This window comes from Prionailurus viverrinus, chromosome C1 (genome assembly GCF_022837055.1).
Source record: "Prionailurus viverrinus isolate Anna chromosome C1, UM_Priviv_1.0, whole genome shotgun sequence".
Lineage (NCBI taxonomy): Eukaryota > Metazoa > Chordata > Mammalia > Carnivora > Felidae > Prionailurus > Prionailurus viverrinus.
In genome coordinates, this window is record NC_062568.1 from 99,251,692 (window position 1) to 99,275,688 (window position 23,997).

The window sequence follows — 23,997 nt, forward strand, 5'->3', positions numbered from 1 at the left end:
CCGACCCCCTCCTCGCCTGCGCGCCTCTCCGGCCCCCGCGGCCCTCGGCGCCCCTTCCCCGTCGCGCGGGAACCCCCGCGGCCCGGCCGGCCCCCTCCCCCTGCTAGCCGGCGGCGGCCCTCCCGGCGGGCGGGCGGAGGCCCGGGCGGGCGCGGGCGGGGGCGGGGCGGGGCGGCGCGCCGGGAGCCCGGAGCCCGGCCCTGCGCTCGGCTCGGCTCGCCTCGCGGCGGGCGCCCTCGTCGCCAGCGGCGCACCATGGACGGGCTGCCCGGTCGGGCGCTGGGGGCCGCCTGCCTCTTGCTGCTGGCGGCCGGCTGGTTGGGGCCCGAGGCCTGGGGCTCGCCCACGCCCCCGCCTTCGCCCGCCGCGCCGCCGCCGCCCCCGCCGCCCGGAGCCCCCGGCGGCTCGCAGGACACCTGCACGTCGTGCGGCGGCTTCCGGCGGCCAGAGGAGCTGGGCCGGGTGGACGGCGACTTCCTGGAGGCGGTGAAGCGACACATCTTGAGCCGCCTGCAGATGCGGGGCCGACCCAACATCACGCACGCCGTGCCCAAGGCCGCCATGGTCACGGCCCTGCGCAAGCTGCACGCGGGCAAGGTGCGCGAAGACGGCCGCGTGGAGATCCCGCACCTCGACGGCCACGCCAGCCCGGGCGCCGACGGCCAGGAGCGCGTCTCTGAGATCATCAGCTTCGCCGAGACAGGTGGGTCGGTCCCCCGGGCGGCCAGCTGCGGCCCTCATTCCCCACCCTCTTCCACTCCCTTCTCCTTGCCCGTTCTGGCCGCCGCAGCCAGTGCACCTTGGGGGAAACGCTGACTCCCGGCCCTGCCGTTCGCCCCTGGCCCTGTGCACCCCGTCCTGGTTGCCGTCCTCTTCCCTGAGGCAGCGTACCCCTGCTCCTCCGTCCCCGCCACTGAGCGCCTCGCCCTCCACCACTGCTCTGAAATCGGGCCCCAGCGCCTCTGGGCGCGCATCCCCCTCCCGGCAGATGCGTGCGGCCCTGGCTCCGCGGGCACTTGCTTGGTGATTGCTTAATGTTTTTGTTTCCCACGATCGGAGTGTAGGCTTAGCAGTGTGGTTGGAGATGTGTGTGCTTGTTGATATCCGTGGGCCGGAGAAGTAAGTGTGTGTGTGTGTGTGTGTGTGTGTGCGCCTGTGCCTGCGTGAGAGGCCCCGGGGCCGCTTCCATCGCCGGGCAGCGTGGGCTTGCCAGGATTGCTGAAGCCTCACTGGGGAGAGCTAGGCAACCTCTCTTCCGATTGTGTGGGCACCGGAATCGGGCGGAAGGCAGGCTTCTCAACAGGTCCCATCATTTACGCAGAGAAAGACGCGGCTCGGGGGCAGCCCCGTGCCTCTAGGCTTGCCTGGCAGCGGCAGCAGCCCCCTCACTTTAGAGCCGCAGAGTTCGTAGTTAACAAAGGGTAGGAGTCCTTTTGGGAATTTTCTTCCGGCCCTGGATTGCAAATTTCTACCACTGTCTAAATATAATAATAGAGAAAATCTTTCGGAACTTTAAAAGAAGAAGGAAAATGTGCCCGCGCGGAAATGCTGCAAGTGCTTTCCACTCCGCTGTCCTTTTCAGGACTTGAATGAGCCAGGCTGGCTTTTGTGCCTGGAGCTCAGCCCCATTTGTGCTGAGGGGACTGCGGAGAAGGTCGCAGAGGGGGAAGCCCTGGTGCGGGCTGGGCTGGGGTGGGCAGGGAGCTTGTGGGAGGGGGGAGCGGTTGTGTCACCAGGCTGAAAATGCCCCCCACTCTTCCAGGCAGCAGGCAGACGGTGCTGGTGCCGCCTGGGGATGAAAAGGGATGAAAAGTTTTGCATGGCCGAGTGTGGAGAAAAGCAGAGACAATCGGGCTGGTTTGTGCTTAGAAAGAAATGCATTGCCGTTTTAGCTGTCCGACCGAGTCAGGGAAAGCTCGACATGCAATTAGAGAGCTTGGATTAAAAGGTGCTTTGGGGCCCAGAGTAGAAATGTGATTCTGGAAGGTCGAGGAGGCCTTTTGGTCCCGGTGGCACAAAATGACAGCGGGGGCTGGTATATTTCTGGTCCGTTTCACGGAGCCAGCTCTTTGACTTATAAATAACAGATTCAGGTCACAGGCAGCTCGTCCAAGACCAGCTTTTAAGGCTGCACTTTCCCCCATTTCAAAGTCAGATGTCAGTGTTATTAGAGGAGCCAGGCGAAGCCTGAGGAGGGGGCTGCAGGGCGGTGGTAGGAGGTTTGATAAAACCAGCTATGGCCACACAGTTGCCTTATTTGTTCTTCCTGCCCAAAAAAAAAAAAAAAAAAAAAAAAAAAAGAGAGAGAGAGAGAGAGAGAAAGAAAGAAAAAGAAAAAGAAAAAAGTACAAATTGTCAGAAGAGTCACTGAAAAATGTAGGATGAGCGTGTGTAGTTGTATCTCGGTTGGCATGGTTTCTCTTCTTGTTGAGCTGAATTATGGAGGAGACTTAACAAGCCAGTTCCCCTTTTCCTCGGAGATTTTGAACGCGCCATTAACGGGGAGCCGGTGTCTCACGAAAGGAGTGGACCTCAAGTTTCAAGGCTGAAGGTCCTGTCCCTTGGAACCCGTCAGAAACGAGGGCTGCGCTTTGCAGCCTGCAAAGCACAGGTTCCCGTGTCAGAAATCTGAGCAGAGCTCGCTTGTTTGCAGTGGAGGATCCACTGGGGGTTGGATCAGATCATGCTTAGGTAAACACTAGGAAGAGGCAGTAGGTGGCTCAGCTTGATTTTGCAATGCCCGGAGTTAACCAAAAAAAAAAAAAAAAAAAAAAAAAAAATTCTCTACTGAAACAACCCACCCCAAAATCCTCGGTGCGATCCTGGTTTTGTTTTCCAGATTTCACAGATACCCATAACAACTTGTTAAGATCTTGGCCTCTTGACAAGTTCCTCTGTTGAGCTTTGAGGCCTGACAGCCTGTCTCCAGGGAGCCCTGGCCTGGGAGAGGTGAGGCAGGATTTTATAGGCCCGGACCCTCCAGCTCCAAGTCGGTCCGGGTTTCTCAATGGAAAATGATTTTTCCCTGCCTCTCCCAGGTTCCAGTGAGAGGCCCTGGCCCCAGAAACGGTATTTCTGGTCAATAACGTTTTCCAGCTGCGTGGCAAGTTCACATTCCAGCATCAGGCAGCAGTGTCTTCCGCGTTGCCTCGTGTTCTCCTTGAATTAACTTGGCCTGCTCTCCCACTTCTCCGCAGATGGCCTTGCCTCCTCCCGGGTCCGCCTGTACTTCTTCATCTCCAACGAAGGCAACCAGAACCTGTTTGTGGTGCAGGCCAGCCTGTGGCTTTACCTGAAGCTCCTGCCCTACGTCCTGGAGAAGGGCAGTCGGAGGAAGGTGCGGGTCAAGGTGTACTTCCAGGAGCAGGGTCACGGCGACCGGTGGAACGTGGTGGAGAAGAAGGTGGACCTCAAGCGCAGCGGCTGGCACACCTTCCCGCTCACCGAGGCCATCCAGTCGTTGTTCGAGCGGGGCGAGCGCCGGCTCAACCTGGACGTGCAGTGTGACGGCTGCCAGGAGCTGGCCGTGGTGCCGGTGTTCGTGGACCCCGGTGAGGAGTCGCACCGGCCCTTTGTGGTGGTGCAGGCGCGGCTGGGTGACAGCAGGCACCGCATCCGCAAGCGGGGCCTGGAGTGCGATGGCCGGACCAACCTCTGTTGCAGGCAACAGTTCTTCATCGACTTCCGCCTCATCGGCTGGAACGACTGGATCATCGCGCCCACCGGCTACTACGGGAACTACTGTGAGGGCAGCTGCCCGGCCTACCTGGCAGGGGTCCCCGGCTCCGCCTCCTCCTTCCACACGGCCGTGGTGAACCAGTACCGCATGCGGGGCCTGAACCCCGGCACGGTGAACTCCTGCTGTATCCCCACCAAGCTGAGCACCATGTCCATGCTCTACTTCGACGACGAGTACAACATCGTCAAGCGGGACGTGCCCAACATGATTGTGGAGGAGTGTGGCTGCGCCTGACCGCGGCGGGGCTGCGGCGGCGGGGCGCGAGGGCAGTCCCAGAGGGTCTCCTGCCAGCCCCTGTGGGAACCGGGGACCCAGCCGGCTGAGCGCGGTCCTTCCGGTCCTTCCGTTGGGCTGCCCGGGAGGTGCCGGGGCGAGGCCTGAAATATGTTTCTACTACTTCATCGAGCAATCAGTCAAAGCCAGAGCAAGAACCCTCAACTGACATGAAATACTTTCAGATGCACACGTAGACACGCACAGCCAGACGCATCCTGCCACCCACACAGCAGCCTCCAGGATACCAGCAAATGGATGCGGTGACAAATGGCAGCTTAGCTACAAATGCCTGTCAGTCGGAGAGAATGGGGTGAACAGCCACCGTTCCCACCAGCTGGCCCGGCCACTCTGAATCGCGCCTTCCGAGCACACATAAAAGCACAAAGACAGAGACGCAGAGAAAGAGAGAGAGAGAGAACGAGAGAGAGCGCACGGGAGCCACAGACAGGAAAAGCAGATGCGGGGGTGGGGAGCGTGCGGACAGGCGGGAGGGCTGCGTGGCCCCCTTTGCTTGTGTGCAAAGCCTGCCATACCTCAGCATCTCCTGGCTCAGACGTGTTGGCTTCCTTCCCTGCCTGGGATCCTTCATGCTGCAGGACCAGGGGGGCCTGTCTTTTCCCACCCTTGTGGAGAGAAAGAGGCCCAGAAAGGACACAACCTGCCAGAGACCGTGGAGCAGTGGCAATGACCGTTTGACTGTTGCTTGGGTCCCTGGCCGTGACTTCTGTGTGTGTTTGTTTTGGGGTAGGGAGGGAGGGAGAGGAGGAGGGTCTTAATTTGATGCTTTAACTGATCACTAGCAGTTGACAGGTCATTCATTCCAGTTGTATAATTGAAAAGGGATTTTTTTTTTTTTTTAACCAGGTATGACCTTTTAAGTTAAAATCTGAATTGTTTTACACGGGAAGAAAACTAAAAGTTGCAATCTGTGCCCTTCACTGGGGATGTTCCTCTAGGACTTATTGGGGAGGGGTGGAAATGACCCCCGAGGCAGGGGAATGAGCCCCGAGGAGGAAATGGTGCAGTAGAGGCATTCTGGAAATGCTGGTGTTGGGGGGTGGGGGTGCCTCCTCCCCCAGCGGGGTTGTGGGAGGGGAGCAGTTTAGCCGGTCTTGGAGAGATGGGGAAGGCTTTCAGCTGCTTTACAGAAGTTGCCCGTGTGGGTCCCGGCCACCAGGGCCGGCCATGGACGTGGCCCCAGCCTGCTCGCCTGCCCTCCTGCCCCTCCTAGCACTTGCCGACTTGCCTGAACGCACACGATATAGCACTTGCCCATCTGCGTGTGTCCAGAAGTGGCCCTTGGCATATCACTGAACTCGCTCACCCCCAGATGTCCAAGTGCCACGTGAACTATGCAATTTAAAGGGTTGACCCACACTAGACGAAACTGGACTCGTACGACTCTTTTTATATTTTTTATACTTGAAATGAAATCCTTTGCTTCTTTTTTAAGCGAATGATTGCTTTTAATGTTTGCACTGATTTAGTTGCATGATTAGTCAGAAACTGCCATTTGAAAAAAGAAGTTATTTTTATAGCAGCAAAAAAAAAAATACAGTTAAATGTATTATACATAATTTTGGAACCAAAGAGGCCAACAGATCAGTTTTAATTTTTATTAGATGGTGAGGCCATCTTCTGTGAGGTAGACGTTCTGAACAATCCCGTGAGTGGCCTGCCAACGTTTCAGGGTATAAATGGATTTTGTTTATTCAGTTTGATGTGTCTTTTCTACCTTTACACACCCAGAAGGTACAGTAAAAATGACTATGGTAGAATGCAGGTGTGCGTCCTTAATTCCCCACCTTTATGTTTATTTAATAAAGCTCCCCTTAGGTTCTGTTTCATAATAATTTAAAACCAAACAATTTTCCCATAGACTTGCTGTTAAAGTATTTTACATCTGTGTACAGTTTAAGAAAATAAAAGATCAAGTGCCACAGGCTTCCTGCCTGGTGTGGTGTGTGGGGCGGTGGGGTCTGGGCTGGAGGCGGCGGAGGGGGGGAGGAGGGCGCGGCCAGGCGTCCAGCTTTGACGCTGGTTGCCTCTGCGGCCCGCTCCCGGCACTCTCTGAGTCCTTGCCACGAGCACGGATGTCAGTGGGAGAGGCTAGGAAAAATGGCAGAAGATCAACATGAAGGACAATGAGCAAATCCAGGAATTGCACGTTTGTTTACCCTCCTTCTCCCGAGACTAATTATGTTTTACTAAATCGCATCTATTACCGCTTGCAAGTGCCGGTTTAAGCCCCCGTCCCTGGAAGGAAATGTAAAACCTGGAAGGTTGAAGTGCAGCTGACCTCCGTGCCATGCATTTACTGATCTAGGTGACTGTAACCCAGAAGAGGCTAGGGCCTTGGGAACAGAAGGGTGAACAGAAAGGAGGCCGTGAGTATGCTAACTGTCCTTGCCTGTGGGGATTCGAACTGGAGTAGGTGGTGGTGGTGGTTTTAGTAGTGACAGATGTCCAATTGCGTTGGCAGGTCTGACTTGAGACACCCACAAAGTGCTGTTCTATGTCGTGCTCTTTGGGGAAGCGATTTCACCATTTTCCAGAGTCGGGAATCTGAGGTGCTGAAAGAGTCAGAGCTTGCCCGAGGTCAACACAGCTGGCACAGGCACCCTGGGCGCTTGAGCCCAGGTGCCGTGGCCGGGCCACCTGTTCTCTGGGAGGACGGCAGCCCTAAAGCCTCGCCTTCATCCGAGGCCCTGCAGAGCCATGGGGCTGCGCCTTGGTCTTTGGGTCACATGTGGTCTTCCCAGAAAATCTCAGGACAGTTGAGCAGGTGGGACCTTACAGATTGATTTAACCCCGTGAAGGTAACAGTGGGGAAACTGAGAGAGGCCCTGGGCAGCAGGAGGGACATATCTCAATTTACACAGCCATCTGGTAGCAGGAGGCAGCCTCTGGCCTCTTTTCCCATCCTTTGCCCATCCGAGAGAGCTACTGCTCTGCCAGCGTTTTGTCCTAAGGGGTGGACTTATTGATCTTCAAAGTCTTCAGACGGTATACCAGTTAATAGGGGTGAAGAGGAAAATTTCATTTAAAAAGGCCTGGCCTGGGCATTTGGGGCATAAGTCAGGATCCAGCCGCTTCTCTGCTCTGCAGTGAGCTGCATCCACCTGCTGCTGCCTGCTCCAGGCCCTTGATCCAGCCCCTGCCCACCCCTGGCCCAGGAACTTTCACCGGCAGCCTCTAGGAGGGGCAGTGTAAGTCACCAGGGTCCCACACTGTTTGGATATTGAGCACCTCCTGGGACCCACCTCTGGGGCTGAGCTTTACAGGGTGGTCCATGGATCCCACCGTTAGTCCCAGGAAGGGTCTGGGACTCTGAGGTCATGAGGCCAGCAGGCTGGGAGATGGTCTCTGAGTGGTACTCTGCTGCCCTTTGCAGGCATACGTGCCTGTGCACTCCGGTCCCCCTGGGGCAACAGTAGTTGGCAATTACTTTTCCTGACAGGTGCCGTGAGGACAGGCATGCCTCCTCTGTCCCAGGGCTGAGTGTTCTTTCTCCAGTAGGGATGCACGTCTTCCTTCCTGTGCTTCTGTGGCCAATTGGCTCCCCTGTTCCTTCTTCCTCATTCAGTCCTTAGTCCTTTTCTGCCTACTGCTTTTTCCCATTCTCTGCCCTTATCTTCCCAGTGGGCCTGGCCTGAGGGCCCCACCTCTCCCGGGCGATGCCCTTGGAACCCCACAGCACAGGCCCAGAGAGCAAGCCTCCCACACCGCTCAGCAAGTCCAGCGCCTGTGACCCTGAGCCCTCCTGCGCTGCTTTAAGGTTCCTCTTCCTTCCCCCGTGTCCCTCTCTTCCTTCTTCCGGCCACCAGGCTGTTAGCCTCTCATAGGACAAATGGGTCACACGGGGCCAGCTAGAGCCAGAGGCTGCTTCCCTACCTGCCTCAAATGTCTCCACCCCCTATCCGCTGTGATTCGTGAGCTCCCGCTATGTCAGATTCATCCTTGGCGGACCTTCAGACGTGCCCTGAGTGCTCAGTGACCCAGTGGAGCCAAGTCTGGGGGTGCGGGGATGGGGAGAGCGCTGGGGTGAGGAGATCCCCTGTGCAGACGGCGCCACGCCTACCAGCCCTCTGTTCTCCCCTATTTCCCAGATGGGCACACTGAGGGTCCACTCAGCAGAGGCTCCGGGGTGTCCTATGTCTGTTTTCTCTCTCCGCCCTCTCAGTTTGGTTCAGGGTGGGGCACACGGTGGGTCCCCTGCGGCCCAGTCCAGTGTGGAGGCAGCACTGAGGAGGGCCCATTATGTGTCAGAGCTTTTGTGCCTGTTCCAGCTACTGGGTGTGGCACCACTGCCACCCGGTGCAAAGGCCAAGGGTGCCCGCTCAGTGCAGACAAGGGTCTGGGAAGGGGACTCGGCAGCTTTTGCTCTGTGACTGGGCCCCTGCCCCACCTGGAACCCAGGCTTGCCCAGCACATGACTAGCATGCCACCTGCAGACCCTGGGGATTCTTGCTGGGGACCCCACAAGCAGCCTGGCAGATAATCCCTATACAGCAGCCTTGACCTCCTTCAAGGTCGGGGTGGTGGGCATAGGCTGCCAGCAAGCCATGAAGACTGCTACGGGGAAAGAAAGCATGCCTGTGTGGGCAAAGAAGCAGAAAGCCAAGGCCCCTCCTTGCGGGCAGAGGCTCCAGGAGGAACCCGGCCCATATTCAGCTTTCAACGGGATGTTTGAGCAAATGATGTTACCCGTGGGCCTCGCACAAGGAGCTGAGCCTGTTGTAGGTGAGGCATGGGCGTGAGCTTGGGGCGTGTGGTTGGCTGTCTCTGAGGCTGTGTGGGTGAGTGTGTATGCGCGTGGTTGAGCGTGAGACCATGTGGGGTTTGAGACTGCGACTGTGGAGTGTGGGAGCATGGTTGGTTGTGTGTATTTCGTGCCATTTTCATGTTTTCCTCGTCACGAGGCAATGCACCCGGCCGGTTATACGCTTTGTGATTGGGGTAGCTCTGTTTGTAAATGTGGCCTGTTGCTGGCACCTCCCCCCCCAACCTTGCAGCTGGAGACTAGATCACCCCCATGTTGGGCAGGTGCTGGGTGGGTTGGGCCAGGGGGCAGAGGCATGATTTCTGTGGCCCCTGTGGTTGCCCACGGTGTGGTGTCACAGCCCCTTCTGCCCTGCCCTGGCCGCTCAATGCCTGGGGTGGGGGTGGGGGGTCACCATGGTGTCCCCGCAGCCCTGAAGCCAGATCACTTTAAAAGTAGAATGGTACAATCTGGCCAGTCGTTTTCTGGGTGCCTGTTCTGATGTGCTGGGGAATCAGCAGGTAAGATCATCTCAGTTTGACAAAGACCTCATGACAATCCGGGGTCAGAGTGGGAACAGGTATTATTATCCCCATTTTCCAGATGAGAAAATTAAGGCTGGGAAAGCCATTCGCTGATGGCTCAGCTCATAAGTGGCAGAGCTGGGATTTGCCCCCCAGGAGCTGTTTCCAAAGTAATCTATAGCCACTGGGCTGTCTAGGAGGAGGGGTAAGGGAAGACAGAGCTGTTCTGGGGCCTGCCTGGAAGACAGGAGAGGCTGGGGCTCAGGGTTTTCTCTGCCCCTGCTCCTGCCTGAAAGTCCTGCCCAAGCCTGGCATATTAATGGCATCTGTGCGTTGAGATGTTCTCTCTGCCCATGGGGACTGCCATCCATGGTCCATCCCCACTCCCTCCGTGGCTAGGTGGGTGAGATGGCTGCTGGGCCCAATTCTTGGAAAACAGATTATGAACAAAGCAGAGTTGGGGGGGTGTGGCCAGAAGCCGGCGGCCTTGCCTCTGGGTCCCGCAGTGGTGGAGAAGGCGGTTTGGACAATCTTCCATGTGCACAGTACCTCGGCCCCGTGGATGGATGTGTATGTACATGCATGTGTGTGTGTGTGTGTGTGTGTGTGTGTGTGTGTGAATCTGATAGACATCCCCACAGCCCAGGGAGCTCTGAGCCTCAAGGAAAGAGCCCTGGTTTTTAGGCTACTTGGGAGCCCTCATTTACCCACTAGGAGTCCCACCCTCAGCCTCAGGGTACATTCTGAAGGCAGTCTGGTTCTGTGTTGGGGCTTTGGGGCATCTTCTGGCTTCCCTCAGGAACACAGTGAGGGAGGTAAGTCATTGCTGGTCACCCCCTCCACAGATGAGGTCACGGGGCCACTTCCCAGCTCCCTGGACAGGTAAGCACTCCACACTGGCTCCGGGACAGCTTCCTAACTTCCCTGCTATGGGCCAGGCCCTGAGGACCCCCTGTGGCTCCTTCCAGGCCACCTCCCTTCCCTTCCTGAGAGCAGGTTCAGTGACTCTTCTTAGTTCCAATAGCACGAGTGGCCTTGGCAGATCCCGGCCCTGGAGCTGCTCCCTGTCCTTCAGGTGCATTGATCCCTGGGGGCTGTGACACATCAGATCCATCACAGGTAAGGCGTACCTTTCTTTGGGGGATGGCCAGCAGTGGGAACCAGGAAGGGGCTGGCCCAGAGGGCCTAAGGCTGTGTCCTTCACCTATTTGGTGGTGGCAGCCACAGGCCAGCCCTGCAGTTGGGGACCACAGATCTTGTTTTTGAAACGTACCCGTGGCGTTCTCCTACCCTTCCTGGGTAACGTTTTAAGGAAAACTTGGTGGTGGACCCCGTCACTCTCCTGTATAGAATTCTTCCAGGACCCCACGGCCCTAGGAAGAAGTCTGGTGTCTAGTGGGCTCCCCAGGGCCCCGAGCCTGCCGCTTACCACCTCCCCTCCCACCCCGGAGCCCGCAGTCCCCACCTTGCGTTCCCCACCCAGGTTTCCTTCCTGTCTGCAGCTCCCCACCTTCACCTCTGTGCCTCCAAATGCCCTTTCTTGCCCCCTTTCTCCTCCTCTCTACTTGGGTAACTGTGCTTTACCCTTTGGGGCTCTGGAGTAGGAGTGCTGACTCCCAAGGCTTAGGAAGCTCCTCTCACCGTCTCACCTGTATCGTCACTGGTTTGAGGCAGCAAGCCTGGGCTCGAGGGGAGCTGGGGTCTGCCTTGTTCACCACTCCACCGTCCCGAGGCTGGGAAGGATTAATGCTCAACACACAAGTGTTAAATGAAGGAACACACGCTCAGGGCCAGAGGGCTGACCCTGCTCATCCATTTCCCTGATGGAGCAACTGAGGCTAAGGGGACCAGCAGGACCCGGGGAGAGGCTCAAGCGGCTAAGACCAAAAGCTAGCACTTCTTCTGGCCGGACTGGCACTCCTGACCACGCCTTGGTTATTTTTCTCCCTTTTAAGAGCGCCCCGTGCCCCCGAGCGCACAGGTGACTCATGTGATAGCATTTCAAAAGCCTGCAATTTGCCCTGAGTGTTCAGGCCACACGAACTCCTGCTGTTGCCGTGAGCAAAGGCAATGCCCACCTGCCCGGGTGGCAACCAAGTGCCCAGGCTCCAGTAAAGTGTCCATGTTGGCTTCCTGGTTCCTCCCTGGGGCTCGTGGCACCCCGAAGAAGGCCCATCCCTCCCTGCCCCGGGACTTCCACTCCCGGGAAAGTGTGGTTTGCCACCCGAGGGTGTCTTATAAAAGCTCAGCTTTAATTAATCAATCACTGAGAGATGAATTGGTTAATGCGGGCCCCGCTCCCCCGTGGGTGACTGGCACGTGAATGAATGTCAATTATTTCAGCATTAATAATTAATGCTCTCGGGGCGCCTGCGTGGCTCAGTCGGTTAAGCGGCCGACTTCGGCTCAGGTCACGATCTCGCGGTCCTTGAGTTCGAGCCCCGCGTCGGGCTCTGTGCTGACAGCTCAGAGCCTAGAGCCTGTTTCAGATTCTGTGTCTCTCTCTCTCTGACCCTCCCCTGTTCATGCTCAGTCTCTCCCTGTCTCAAAAAATAAAACGTTAAAAAAAATTAAAAAATAATAATTAATGCTCCAAGCGTGTTGAGAAGGCGCGGAAAGTGCAGAGTCGGCTCCACGGGCCAGCCCATCACCCACTGGGGTTCACCGTCTCCCCGCGGGGGTCTGAGCAAGGCCCTAGGGCAGAGTGTCCCCTTGGCTATTTCAGCGTGAGAAAGGTGCCTGGATGAGGGGTCAGGGGACTGGACTGTGGAGGCAGACTGTAAGCCTCACCAGGGCAGGGGCCCCGTCCACTCGTGTACTGCTGAATCCGCAATGCCAGGACCACCACCCAGCACATAACAGGTGCTCAGTAAATCCCTGCTGGATGACTGCCCTATCTGGGCACTGCCACTCAGTCATGTGATCTCAGGCAAGCTGTCTGCCCTCTCTAGCCTGCATTTTCCTCATTTGAGATTGGATTAGACGAGATGGTTCATTCATTCATTCATTTCCTGTAATTCCTTGGTTATTCATAAGTGCCTCTTATATGCCAGCACTAATGCTGTCTTCTTGAGGACAGTTACCTACAGCACCCACAGGCGCCTGCCCTGGCCAGCAGCCGTTCCCTTGGGAGAGGCAAGGTCCCAGGGTTCTTTCTGGGATGGCATTCAGAGGGGCAGGTTATCCTGAACCAACTTCACATGAACTTCACGTGAACTTCAGCTCCCAAGCAGAGAGCAGGCATGCCCCTGACATCCACTTGCGGGATTATTCTATGGCCTTTGGTGGCTGGGGACACCATGGCTAAAGCCTGTCCTAAAGACAGGACAGAATGTTGGCTTCACACAGTATTTTGCCTCTTCTGAGTATCAGGCTGAGATGGGCTCTTACCTAGTGCCCATCTAGAGTGGGCAGGGAGGGATGGCTGGCTGGGCCAGTCAAAACATGTGCTGGTTTGGTGTGGGAAAGGCTGGTGGTCTCCCCATGAGAGGGGGGAAAAAATAAAGCTCTTGTTCTGTCTTCCGTGAGTCATGGGAAGGCAGGCCCCAAGATTTAGTGTTTTGGGAGATGGGGGGTGGGGCAGGTTGCTAAAAGCAGAAGATGTGTCAGAAGCTGATTAGATCATAGAACTGCAGAGAAGCCCATCCAACCTCTCCTTCTGCAGAGGGACAACTGAGGTGCAAAGAGGGTACAGACTTGCCTGAGGCCCCCAAGCTAATGGAGCTCCGCTTAGCACCCCAGACCCTTTCCCAGGGCTTGCTGTGTGTGTGTGCACAGGGTGCAGGGTCTCTCCTAAGCAGATGTGATCCTCACCTGGCCTGTGATGTACAGGAATGTGCACATGGTTCCCAAAGGCAAGCGGTGAGGCTATGGGAGCACAAAGAGAGGCATTCCAGAGGAGGCAGGTCTTGGCCGCGTCACCTCCAGGCACCTTCCTGCAGGGTCCTCCCTGAACCCAGGGCTCTCAGCTCCTGTGGTTTCCCAAGAGGGCACCTAGGCCAGGGGCTAAAAGCTTCATAGACTGTGGTGAGGCTTTCCACACTCCAGCCCCACCCAGTCCTAGCTGTGTGCCCTAGGGCTAGTTACTTAACCTCTCTGTGTCTCAGTTTCCCTCATCATACAAGGAGGCTAATAATAGTGTCTACCACATAGGCTTATTGTGTGGAATAATGAGATAATAATAATAATAGCTACCACTGACTGAGTGCTCATAATGTGCCTAGAACTCTTCTAAACGCTTGATACATTTTCTCCCAACTAATCCGCCATAGCGGATACTCCCTAGAGTATCATTATTTCTATTACACAGGTGGAGAAGCCGGAGTGTTGGGGGCCTAAGTGTCTTGCCCAGGGTCGCATAGTCTGATGGGGAAGATCCGAAATGAAATCTCAGGTCCCAGGACACGGGGCTCTGGCCTATGGGGTCTGCACCCTGCCGGCCTTGTCTAGTTGGCTCATTCTGGGGAATGGGGCAAACTTCCCCTCTTCCCCTGCCTGTCTTAGGGCTTCGGGAGCCCAGGCCGATGACCGTGACCCTCCTTCCAGGCTGAAGCTGAGATCGGTTCTGAGGTTGTTTTAGGAAATAGGAAGCAAGCACTCCCACACCATTTCCCCAGTAGTTTGTAGTATCTTATTCCCTATCTTTGGTCGCAAGGCTTCTCGAACTTCAGCAGATGCCCTCCGATTGCTGCGGCCATCAACGGGGGCGTGGAGCCAGGCATGGATTGGGACGCAATGCTAACAGATCCCGAGGGCCAACGCCTGCCCAGCTCACTATTGAAGCCGTGTGTCAGGGAACCAGGTTCCCCGGGGCTGCCTGACCCTTGAGGAGAGCTGGAGGAAGGTCCTGCCCTGTGGGTGGAACAGGGCCGCGTGCCCTCACAATGCCACCTTAATTCCAGAACAGGGGTTGGTAGATTGCAGCCAGCCAGCCAAATCCACAAGCTCTGGATGGTTTTTACATTTTAATTTAATGTAATTTATTTTTAAAAAAATTTTTTGTATGTTTATTTATTTATTTATTTATTTATTTTTTAATTTAAAAAAAAATTTTTTTTTTCAACGTTTATTTATTTTTGGGACAGAGAGAGACAGAGCATGAACGGGGGAGGGGCAGAGAGAGAGGGAGACACAGAATCGGAAACAGGCTCCAGGCTCTGAGCCATCAGCCCAGAGCCCGACGCGGGGCTCGAGCTCCCGGACAGTGAGATCATGACCTGAGCTGACAGTTGGACGCTTACCTGAGTGAGCCACCCAGGAACCCCTGGTGTTTACATTTTTAAATGGCTGAAAAGAAATCAAAAGAAGAATAATGCATGACATGAAAATGGGAGATCCAAATTTAGTGCCTGTAAATAAAGTTTTATTGGAAGACAGCTACCTCGTGCATTTATATATTAGTTATGACAGAGACCCATATGGCCTGCAAAGCCTAAAATACTGAGCCTGACCCTTTACAGGAAAAGTTAGCCGACCACTGATAGAGATGCTTCTTTGGCTGGGCAGATGTCCCAGGAGGCCACTGTAGTGTCCCCTTCTCTCCTTCTTCTGGGAGCCCCTCCTGAGAGGCCACCACACCTCCAGGACCTTCCTAGTGTTGATGCGGGCAGAAAAGGACACATGACTGTGGTCAAGACAGTCACAGTCAGCTGGATGCTGAAATTCACAGTGAGCGTGTCTGTCCTCAACATTTAGAATGAAGGGCCCTGGAGGGCTGAGGACTGTACTCTGATTTTTCAGAGCCCTCCTAATGACACGCGCCACAACGTGGGTGAGCCTGGAGGACGTTATGCGCCGTGAAACGAGCCAGTCTCAGAACGACAAATACCGGAGAACTCAACGTCGAGGAGGTACCTAGAATAGTCAGATTCCTAGAGTCGAAGTCATGGAGGCAGAAAGAAGGGTGGGTGCTGGGTGCTGGGGGCTGAGGAATGGGGAGTTAGCGTTTGATGGGTAGAGTTTCAGTGGGAAGATGAAAAGTTCTGGGGATTGATGGTGGGAATGGTTGCACAGCAATGTGAATGCACTTAATGCCACTGAGCGGTACATTTACAAATGGTTAAGGTGGTAAATTTTATGTTACATATATTTTACAATTACATTTAAAAAAAATTTTTTTTTCAACGTTTTTCATTTATTTTTGGGACAGAGAGAGACAGAGCATGAACGGGGGAGGGGCAGAGAGAGAGGGAGACACAGAATCGGAAACAGGCTCCAGGCTCCGAGCCATCAGCCCAGAGCCTGACGCGGGGCTCGAACTCACGGACCGCGAGATCGTGACCTGAGCTGAAGTCAGACGCTTAACCAACCGAGCCACCCAGGCGCCCCACATTTTTTTTAATTAAAAAAAAAAACCCAACAAATCCCTGTGGGCAGCCTCGTTTATGGCCTCCTTGGCAACAGACATCAGTGTATCCTGCCCGCTGACCTCACCCCCTTTCCAGGGGCCGGATGCGCAAGGGCCCACATTATCTCGGCCTTTTGCACCTATGGAGTTCTCTCCGTGAGTGAGTGGGTGGATATGACCTGCGCCTTCAGATGTCAGATCTCACCTGGAGCAGAATCCAGAAGCAGATGTCACAACCAGCCCAAGAAACCCTGGAAATGGTGCCAAGGGTGGCCCCTGAGGGAGTGGGTTGCCCAAGGATCCTCTCCAGAGAAGGCCGATGTTCCCACTGTGGATGCCACGTCTGCCTAAAGTGGGGCTGTCTCAAAGAATAGCCTGGCCCAGGCCAGCTGGTTGGGTACAGTCTTTAGGACTCAGAGCCTCACCTGCACCCCGTCTAGAATCACCACTACCTTCCCCTTATGGGTCCGGAGGGAGATGAGAATTTGCAGTCTCTGAGCACGTTGTCTCTGCCCGGCACCGGAGGGGGACTTTCGCGTGTCACTTTATTCTACGATTACTCAATGAGACGTAGGCACCAGAGTTCCTGCCTGCCCGTCAGTTGCCTCAAGACGCCAGGCTTGAGGGGATCCGGAAAGGCTTGGAGCCTGGACACTTGCCAAGTGGGGCTCTGAGACCCAGGGGCTGAGGAGGGGTTTGACCGGCACCAGGACCTGCCAGAAACGCTTGGCATCCGCCTCTAAATGCTTTCGTAAAACTGCTCTGCCTCAGGTCTTACGTGAAGGCCCTTAGCAACTGGTACGCAGAACCCAAAGGAGGGGGCTGTGCCCAGGCCAGAGCAGACAGCTGGAAGATCAGTGGACACTCACACAGGGGAATCTGGGTGAGCTGGGAATAAAGAGGGGACCTGGGGCTTGCATGGCGGCTGTTTACCGAGGACTTTCTGGGTGCTGGTTGTGGTCAGGAATGGACGCACGAAACATCTTCCATCACGTCTTCACACGTCTTGGGTCTGGGACCCAAGAAGCTCCTGTAGGAGCCCATAGGAAAGCACCTAACCTTGCCCAGAGCCCTGGGGTTATCAGGGAAGTCTTCCTGGAGGAAGCGGTCCCTGAGCCAGGTCTTGTTGGCCAGGGAAGAGGGTTAAAAGGAAAGGGAAGTAAACGTAGGAGGCCACCTGGGTGGCTCAGTTGTTAAGCCTCTGACTCTTGGTTTTGGCTCAGGTCATGATCTCATGGTTTGTGGGTTCAAGCCCCGCATTGGGCTCCGTGCTGACGGTGTAGAGCCTGCTTGGGATTCTGTCTCCCTCTCTCTCTGCCCCTCCCCTGCTTGTGCACTCTCTCTCTCTCTCTCTCTCTCAAAATAAATAAATGAAAATTAAAAAAAACAAAAAAGAAAGAAAGAAAGTAGTTGTAGGAAGGGAAAAGGCTCCGGAGTGGGTGGCTTTGGCCTTTAGCACCCCCCCACCCCCTCCCCCAGGCTTCCCTCAGCCCTAGCTGGGCCCTTGGAAGGCCAACCTGCCCAGGGGAGGTGCCCATGACACCCTTGCCTCTCACACCCCCTTCACGACCTCCCCTCCTCCCACAGTCCCTCCTCGGGGCCTCGCCTCAGGCAATGTCCCAAAAACTTATGCGTCAGGCCCTTCGGCAGAATAAATCGATGCAAGGTGCTTCTCGAAAGGAATCATCACATTTTCTTGTTTAAAAAAGTGTCATTTCCTGGTGGTTTCGCTATCATTGTCGTAAAGCATGTTCACTGGGACCATTAGGAAAACATGGAAAAGGAAACATAAAAAAAAATCACCACAATCTCAATAATCACACACGTACACACTATGCTGTATATGTCTGTATGCTGGTCTAAGCTGGCTTTTCTTTTTTTAAAAAAATGTTTATTTATTGATTTAAAAAAAATTTTTTTTTTAACGTTTATTTATTTTTGAGACAGAGAGAGACAGAGCATGAACGGGGGAGGGACAGAGAGAGAGGGAGATACAGTATCAGAAGCAGGCTCCAGGCTCTGAGCCATCAGCCCAGAGCCCGACGCGGGGCTGGAACTCACGGACTCACAGACCGTGAGATCGTGACCTGAGCTGAAGTCGGACGCTTAACCGACTGAGCCACCCAGGCGCCCCTATTTATTGATTTTTGAGAGAGAGAGAGAGAGGGAGCTCTCTTGTGTGCACGCACAAACGGGGGAGGGGAAGAGAGAGAGGGAGTGAATCCCAAGCAGGCTCTAAGTTTCTCCCAGGTGAAAGGGGTACTTTGAGCATCGAGGCCTCTTTGAGGTGTTCCTACGAGGCCACCACCAGCCAGGGATGGGCTCTGGGGAGGGACTTTAGCTAATCGGGACTTCTCCTCTGTCCTGGGCACTTTGGGAAGCCCAGGCCCTATGGGGGGGGGTCTCCTGTGGGTCCCAGGCAGGTTTGCAGTCATGGTCTCTACCCTGCACCTTTGCAATGGCTCTTCCAGAGGTGCCCGGAGGTCTGTGACACTCAGTCACCCTTGGGGGTCCCCAAAGCTCTCATGTGGCCAGCCAACACTGGGCTGGGTCACTCCTCTTCAGCCCCTTGGGCCCACAGAGGTCCCTCATTTCCCCCTCAGTGGAGGGGGCAGTTGGGGGACTGAGATCAGAGGCACAGGTGGAGCCATCTCCGTTCTGACTTTCCCTGTTGTTTCACCCCTCCAGTGTCCTCGGGCCCATCTGTGAAGCCCTCTCTTCACTTTACAGCTTCTTACGAGCGTCCACAAGTGCTGGAGCTGTGGCAGGGGCCGCAACAGGTGGCTGTGGTGCCCGTCCTCCCAGAGCCCGCTGTCCAGTGAGGGTGACAGATGTGAGTGCATAAATAGCGACAAATACATGTAAATGATAACAAACGCCCCTCATAGGCTGGCGCCGGGGAGGCCTGCTTCCCACCAGGTGAACACACTTCAGAGGAGACAGTTCAGCTGAGTGCCCGGGAAGGAGCTGATCAGGGAAGCGGTGTGTCGGGGGGGTGGGTGGGTGGGAGGAGCAGTCCAGACGGGGAGACAGCATGTGCAAAGGCCCTGAAGCAGCAAAGGGTTTGGCATGTTGGAGAAACGGGAAGAAGCCTAGAAGAGACAAAGTGAGGTGGGCAGGAAGAAGTTACCAGCGGAAGTCAGGGGCAGGGGCCAGGCCATGCTGTGCAGTGGAGCGCCAGGGTGGGGGGTGGGCTGGGGGTCTTTGGCAAGGGCGTGGGGTGGCCCGACTTATGTTTTCAAAAGGCCGTCCCAGCTGCTGTGTGGAGAGTGGACCTTCACAGGGCAAGGAGGTGAAGGGAGCCCAGCCGGGAGGCTCCCATGGGAGCTGGGACCAGGTGGTGGTGAGAAAGTCCGCAGAAAAGGCGGCGCTCAGGCGGGACTCTGAGGGCAGGACAGGCAGGGCTCGGTGATGGGCAGGGAGGGACCAGGATCACGAAGTGCGGGGTGTCAGTGTGGAGAGGGCAGGAGGGCAGGTACGAGGCTGTGGTCGCTGCCCTCCAGGACGCCAGGTGGGACCTGCCCTCGCGGTCCTGACTTCGCCCTCTGCCGAAGCCGCCCCGCAGCCTTGCCGTAGAATAAGGTGAGGTGTTCTATCTTTGCGGTGGTGCTCCCCTGTCCTGCGGGCTGGGAGATGGGGGACAGTCCCCCATCTCTCACCAAGTGGACTCAGCAGGCTACATTTCCGTTCCAACCTCCCACAACCTTGTTTCTTGTGAAGGAGGAGAGAACCTTCGCTCGGCCGCAATTCCAGGGCAGCGGTGGGGCTGAGAGGTGGGGTTGGCGTGTGCGTGCGTGTGTCTGCGTGCATGCGTGCGTGCATGCACACGTGTGGACGGTGGCTTTGGGGGGCTCTGCGTGGGAGGGGGCGGCCATATGCTGGGACTGTTGGAAGGAGGGGCAGGAGGCGGGTGGAAGGTTGGGCAGAGCTTTTCAGATTCTTTCCCAGATGAGCCCCCCACCCCACCCCCGAGGCCTCAGGACAGTTTCCAGACTCGTAGAATGATGAATGGTTCCTGTGCCCAGGCCATGGTCAAGGAGCCGAAGTCTACCCTCCAGTAGCTTGGGGCTCAGTGGGAATGCAGTGACAGGGAGCCACACGTCGTTGGGGGCGGGGGGCGGAAACAGGGGAGGTCATCTGGATATAAACTGGTTAGGAAACAGACAGTTCCAGCCGTGTTTCCCCACATGTCCCAGGGCCCGAGGGGTGTGTGTGCTCCAAGCCATTCTCCCAGAGGGGCTCACTTCTGTCTCTAGCCAGCGCTGCCGACCTGCTTGATTCACTTCGTGTAGCACACGCCAGGCAGCCCGGCTGCCAAGCAAGGCCCCAGGTAGGTGCTGACGGGTGAGGGAAGGAGATGGGCCGTGGAGGCAAGACCCACGCAAGCCAGCTCCGAGCACTGGGGAGGCCTGGCAAAGGCCCCATGCCTGGAATCACATCACAGCAGCTCGGCAGGTAGGTAGTGGCCTAGTCTATTACCTCCTCTCTGACTACTGGTGGAAGGAGGCCCAGAGACACCCTGTGACTTCCCCAAGGTCACACAGTGACTGGAAGACCAGCAAGAGGCAAGAGTAAACCCGGTAGGCAAATTCAAGGACACTCCGTGAACCAGGGGTGCCCAGAATCTCCCTTCCCTCCCTCCCGTCCTCCCTTTCTCTCATCTCCCTTTCTTGTCACTCAAGAAAAAAATTATTTGAATATCACTACAAGGCCGGCTGTGCCCTCAGAAATTCCTAATCTGTGAGTGTCTCCTCCTGGGGGTGCGGGGCCCTCTGCCCTCCGAAGGGCTTGTGGGTAAACTTGCGATGAGCTATTTCTAAGGTAGGAAGAGGAAAACTAGATCACAGAGCCCTGGGGAAGGGCTGTGCTTGGCACAGAAAAGAAGTGATCCTGTCAGCAGGCAGGTAGGCTGGGGGCTCCTCTCCGCAGCTGGGATTGGGGCGGGCCAGCCCTGGGGGTATTTCACGGGTCCCAGGGGGCAGGCCTGCCAGGAGCAGGCCCTGTCCTCTGAACCCAATTCCTGAGTGTGTGAGCTCAGACAGGTCCTACTGAGGGCCCGAGGCGCCTACGGACTAGAGGCCACGCACACCAACTGCAATGTTCTGTCTGTCTGTCTGTCTGTTGGGCTGAATATCTGCCTTACTCATCTGGGCCCTGAGTCACTTCGTTTAAAATGCTGTTCCTGGAACAGAGCTGGGCATCAGTGGGTGGGCCTGAGTCATTTCTGCCATCGGGAGCCCGCTCCATGAGCCCAGGGAGCACCGAGGGCCTGAACGGACCAGCCTCATGGGCACGCGAAGCCCCGGGGGTGGGGGCGGGGGGATTCAGGGCTTCGGTGCAGCCACGGTGCTTAGTGCACAATAATGGCCCCGAAAGTGTCACAGCTATTACCATTGCTGTGGTAATTGTCGCTGTCATTCTAATCAGGAGAGAGGGACATGGGTTCAGCACCCAGCAGCTCAGACGACAGCTCCTGAACAGAGCGAGGGGGCCAAGAGCACGCCTCACATCAAGGGCACCTGGATGCGAGAGGTGCAAGGAGAAGGTGAGGTCCCCTGGGGTGACCGAAGGAGAAGGGCGGGGGAGGGGCGCAGGAAGGAATGCTCGCGGAAGAGTCAGGTCCATTGGCAGGAGCCAGGACGGAGGGTGCGCAAGCGAGGAGGGTTTGTGCCCACGACCCCCAACCCCGGTGCCAGGCCTTTATGAGTCCACAGCTGCTGGTTGTTTTTTTTTTTTAATTGTAGGAGTATTACTGGGATAGAATTCACATATCATAGAATTCACCTCTTTAAGGTATGCGATTCAGTGGTTTTCAGTACAGTCACGGAGTTGGGCAATCATTAGCACCACCAATTTTAGAACATTTTCGTCACCCCCCCAAGCCCCACCCCACACCCATTAGCAGCCACTCCCCTTTTTCCTCTGCCCCCACCCCGAGCCCTAGGCAATCACTAACCTCCTCTCTGCCTCTGTAGGTCTGCCTATTACGGACAGTTCACATAAATGAAATCATGCAGCACAGAAGAAGCCTTTTGTGTGCGGCTTCTTTGGCTCAGCATAATGTTTTCAAGGCTCATCCACGTCATAGCACGCCTCAGTATCTCAGTCCTTTTTATGGCTGAGTAACATTCCATTGCATGGATATACCACGTTCTGCTCATCCGTTCATCAGTTGATAGACATTTGGGCTGTTTCCACTTCTTGGCTCTTGTGGAGAAGGCTGCTGCGAGCATATGTGTGTGTGTGTGTGTGTGTGTGTGTGTGTGTGTTTATGTGGACACAGATTTTCAGTTCTCTTGAGTATATGCCAACGCATGGACTGCTGGCTCATGTGGTGACCCTATGTTTAACCTTTTGAAGAACCTCCTAAGTGTTTTCCAAGTGGCTGCACCATTTCACACTCCTACCGGCAATGAATGAGGGTTCCGAGTTCTCTGCATTCTTGCCAGTACTTATTATTATAGTTATCTCAATGGGTATGAAGAGCTATCTCGCTGTGGCTTTGGTTTGCATTCCCCTGATGGCTAGGGACGATGAGCATCTTTTCATCACTTTGCATATCTTCCTTGGAGAAATGTCTGTTCAGATCTTTTGCCCATTTTTAGATTGGATCACTTGTCTTTTTATTATCGAGGGGTAAGTGCTCTTTATATATTGTGATACAGTTTCTTTATAAGATATGTGATTGGCAAATAAATATTTTCTCCCATGCTGTGTTCCCCTCCCCCCCGCCGCCCACGCCACTTTCTTGATGGTGTTTAAAAAAAATTTTTTTTAATGTTTATTTATTTTTGAGAGAGAGAGCGAGAGAGAGAGAGAGAGAGCAGGGGAGGGGAAGAGAGAGAGGGAGACACAGCATCTGAAGCAGGCTCCAGGCTCTGAGCTGTCAGCGCAGAGTCCGATGCGGGGCTCCAACCCATGAACCGTGAGATCATGAACCTGGAAGGAACTACCCAGGGCCCCTCTCCTCAGCGTATCATCTGGTGTGATGTAAATATCCTGAAGGCTTCCATGGTTTCCCAAGCTTGGGTCATCCTTGGTTAAGAAAAGTCAGTAAGCTTCTTGGTTGCAGGACTTCTCAGGGCCACTATTGTTATGTTCCCGGGAGTTTTCAAGAGAGGGCTAACATACTACGTTTCCCCCCAGTCAACTCGACTAGGAGATTGTGTTTTCCTTATGGCATCTCCTCGGCCTGGTGATACCCGTATCTCACCTCGGGAAATGCTGCCCTCATGGCAGGACCCTGGGCTCAACTCCTGTCCCAGGAGGGGAGACACCACCAGAAGGCAGGGATCAGGTGGGCTGTCAGGAGAAGAGCCCATGGCTGGGGAAAGAGCAAGGACTCAAAAAGATTTCTAACCAGGTGTCAAGACAGGGAGAGGTCAAAGTTGGATTCTGGGGGAAAAAAAGCAAGGGGTGGAGTGGTGCCATTTGTGTGAGTTTGCGGCACGCGTGTGTGCTCAACGTGTTCGATGTGCTTCCTGTGGACACATATCCATGTATATGACGGAACAAAAGGCATCAGAATGGCTCCTGTGGTTCTACCTGGGGAAGGCAGGCAGCAGGTCCTCGAGTAGGCTTTATCTCTAAGGGGATTTTCATCACATCTTGCTTAGGTTTTTGTTTCTTTTCTTTTCTTTTCTTTTCTTTTCTTTTCTTTTCTTTTCTTTTCTCTTCTCTTCTCTCCTTCCTTCCCTTCCTTCCTTCCTTCCTTCCTTCCTTTCTTTTTTTACAAGAATAAGGTTTACCTGAATTTACTTGCAACAAAATTAATTACAGTGCCAAAAGGAACAATTTTTTTTTTTTTTAAAGAAAAAGGAACGATTTCCAGAGTGTGGCAAGCGGAACTACTACAATGAACTTAGAACATGCGAACGTTTCCCGGGCCCCAGCCCCTGCTAAGCCTGTGTGAGGGCGGGTCCCAGAGTGAGAGGAAACCCCCCGCCTGGATGCTCATGGAAACAGAGTCTGCATGGCAATGGAGACTTTTCCTTTTCCCTAAAGAAAAAAACTGGCTAGCCAGAGGGTGGGGGAGGGCATGGCCAAGGTGGGTTGGGTAGGGGCCGGACTCGAAGGATGGACTTAGGGCTATGGCTGTACCTCAGGCAGAAGCTTTCTTTTTGGCTGCCGAGCTCTTCCTCTGCCTAAGACACCTGCCCCTCCAGCTGTTGAGGAGCTTGCGGGGAGCGAGCCCTGAATTTGGACAGTGTGAGTTTCTGGGATAATGTGTCCCCGGTGCAACTTTCGGGGGGCATCTCCTTCCCTAGATTGCTTCCTCCCTGACTCGGCCTCCCGAAGGAGAGGTGCTCCCCTGACTACCCCAGCCCCTTGGGGAGCTGGTAAGGTGGGG

The 23,997-nt window shown here is 55.3% G+C and overlaps 1 protein-coding gene across 2 annotated transcripts; it reads left to right on the plus strand.

Moving 5' to 3' along the window:
• Nucleotides 1-255: 255 nt before the first annotated feature.
• INHBB (inhibin subunit beta B) lies at nt 256-22,513 on the plus strand. Of its 2 annotated transcripts, XR_007155168.1 has the most exons (5): nt 256-703; nt 3,198-5,922; nt 12,808-12,812; nt 17,639-17,643; nt 22,504-22,513. XR_007155168.1 is itself a non-coding variant. In XM_047873485.1 (2 exons), exons 1-2 carry the CDS (start codon nt 256-258, stop codon nt 3,971-3,973), a joined length of 1,224 nt encoding a protein of 407 aa, XP_047729441.1. In that variant the 3' UTR covers nt 3,974-5,951. The 2 variants fall into 2 exon arrangements, 1 of the variants encoding a protein (XP_047729441.1); XM_047873485.1 differs by lacking the exons at nt 12,808-12,812; nt 17,639-17,643; nt 22,504-22,513 and having other exon boundaries at nt 3,198-5,951.
• Nucleotides 22,514-23,997: the final 1,484 nt, after the last annotated feature.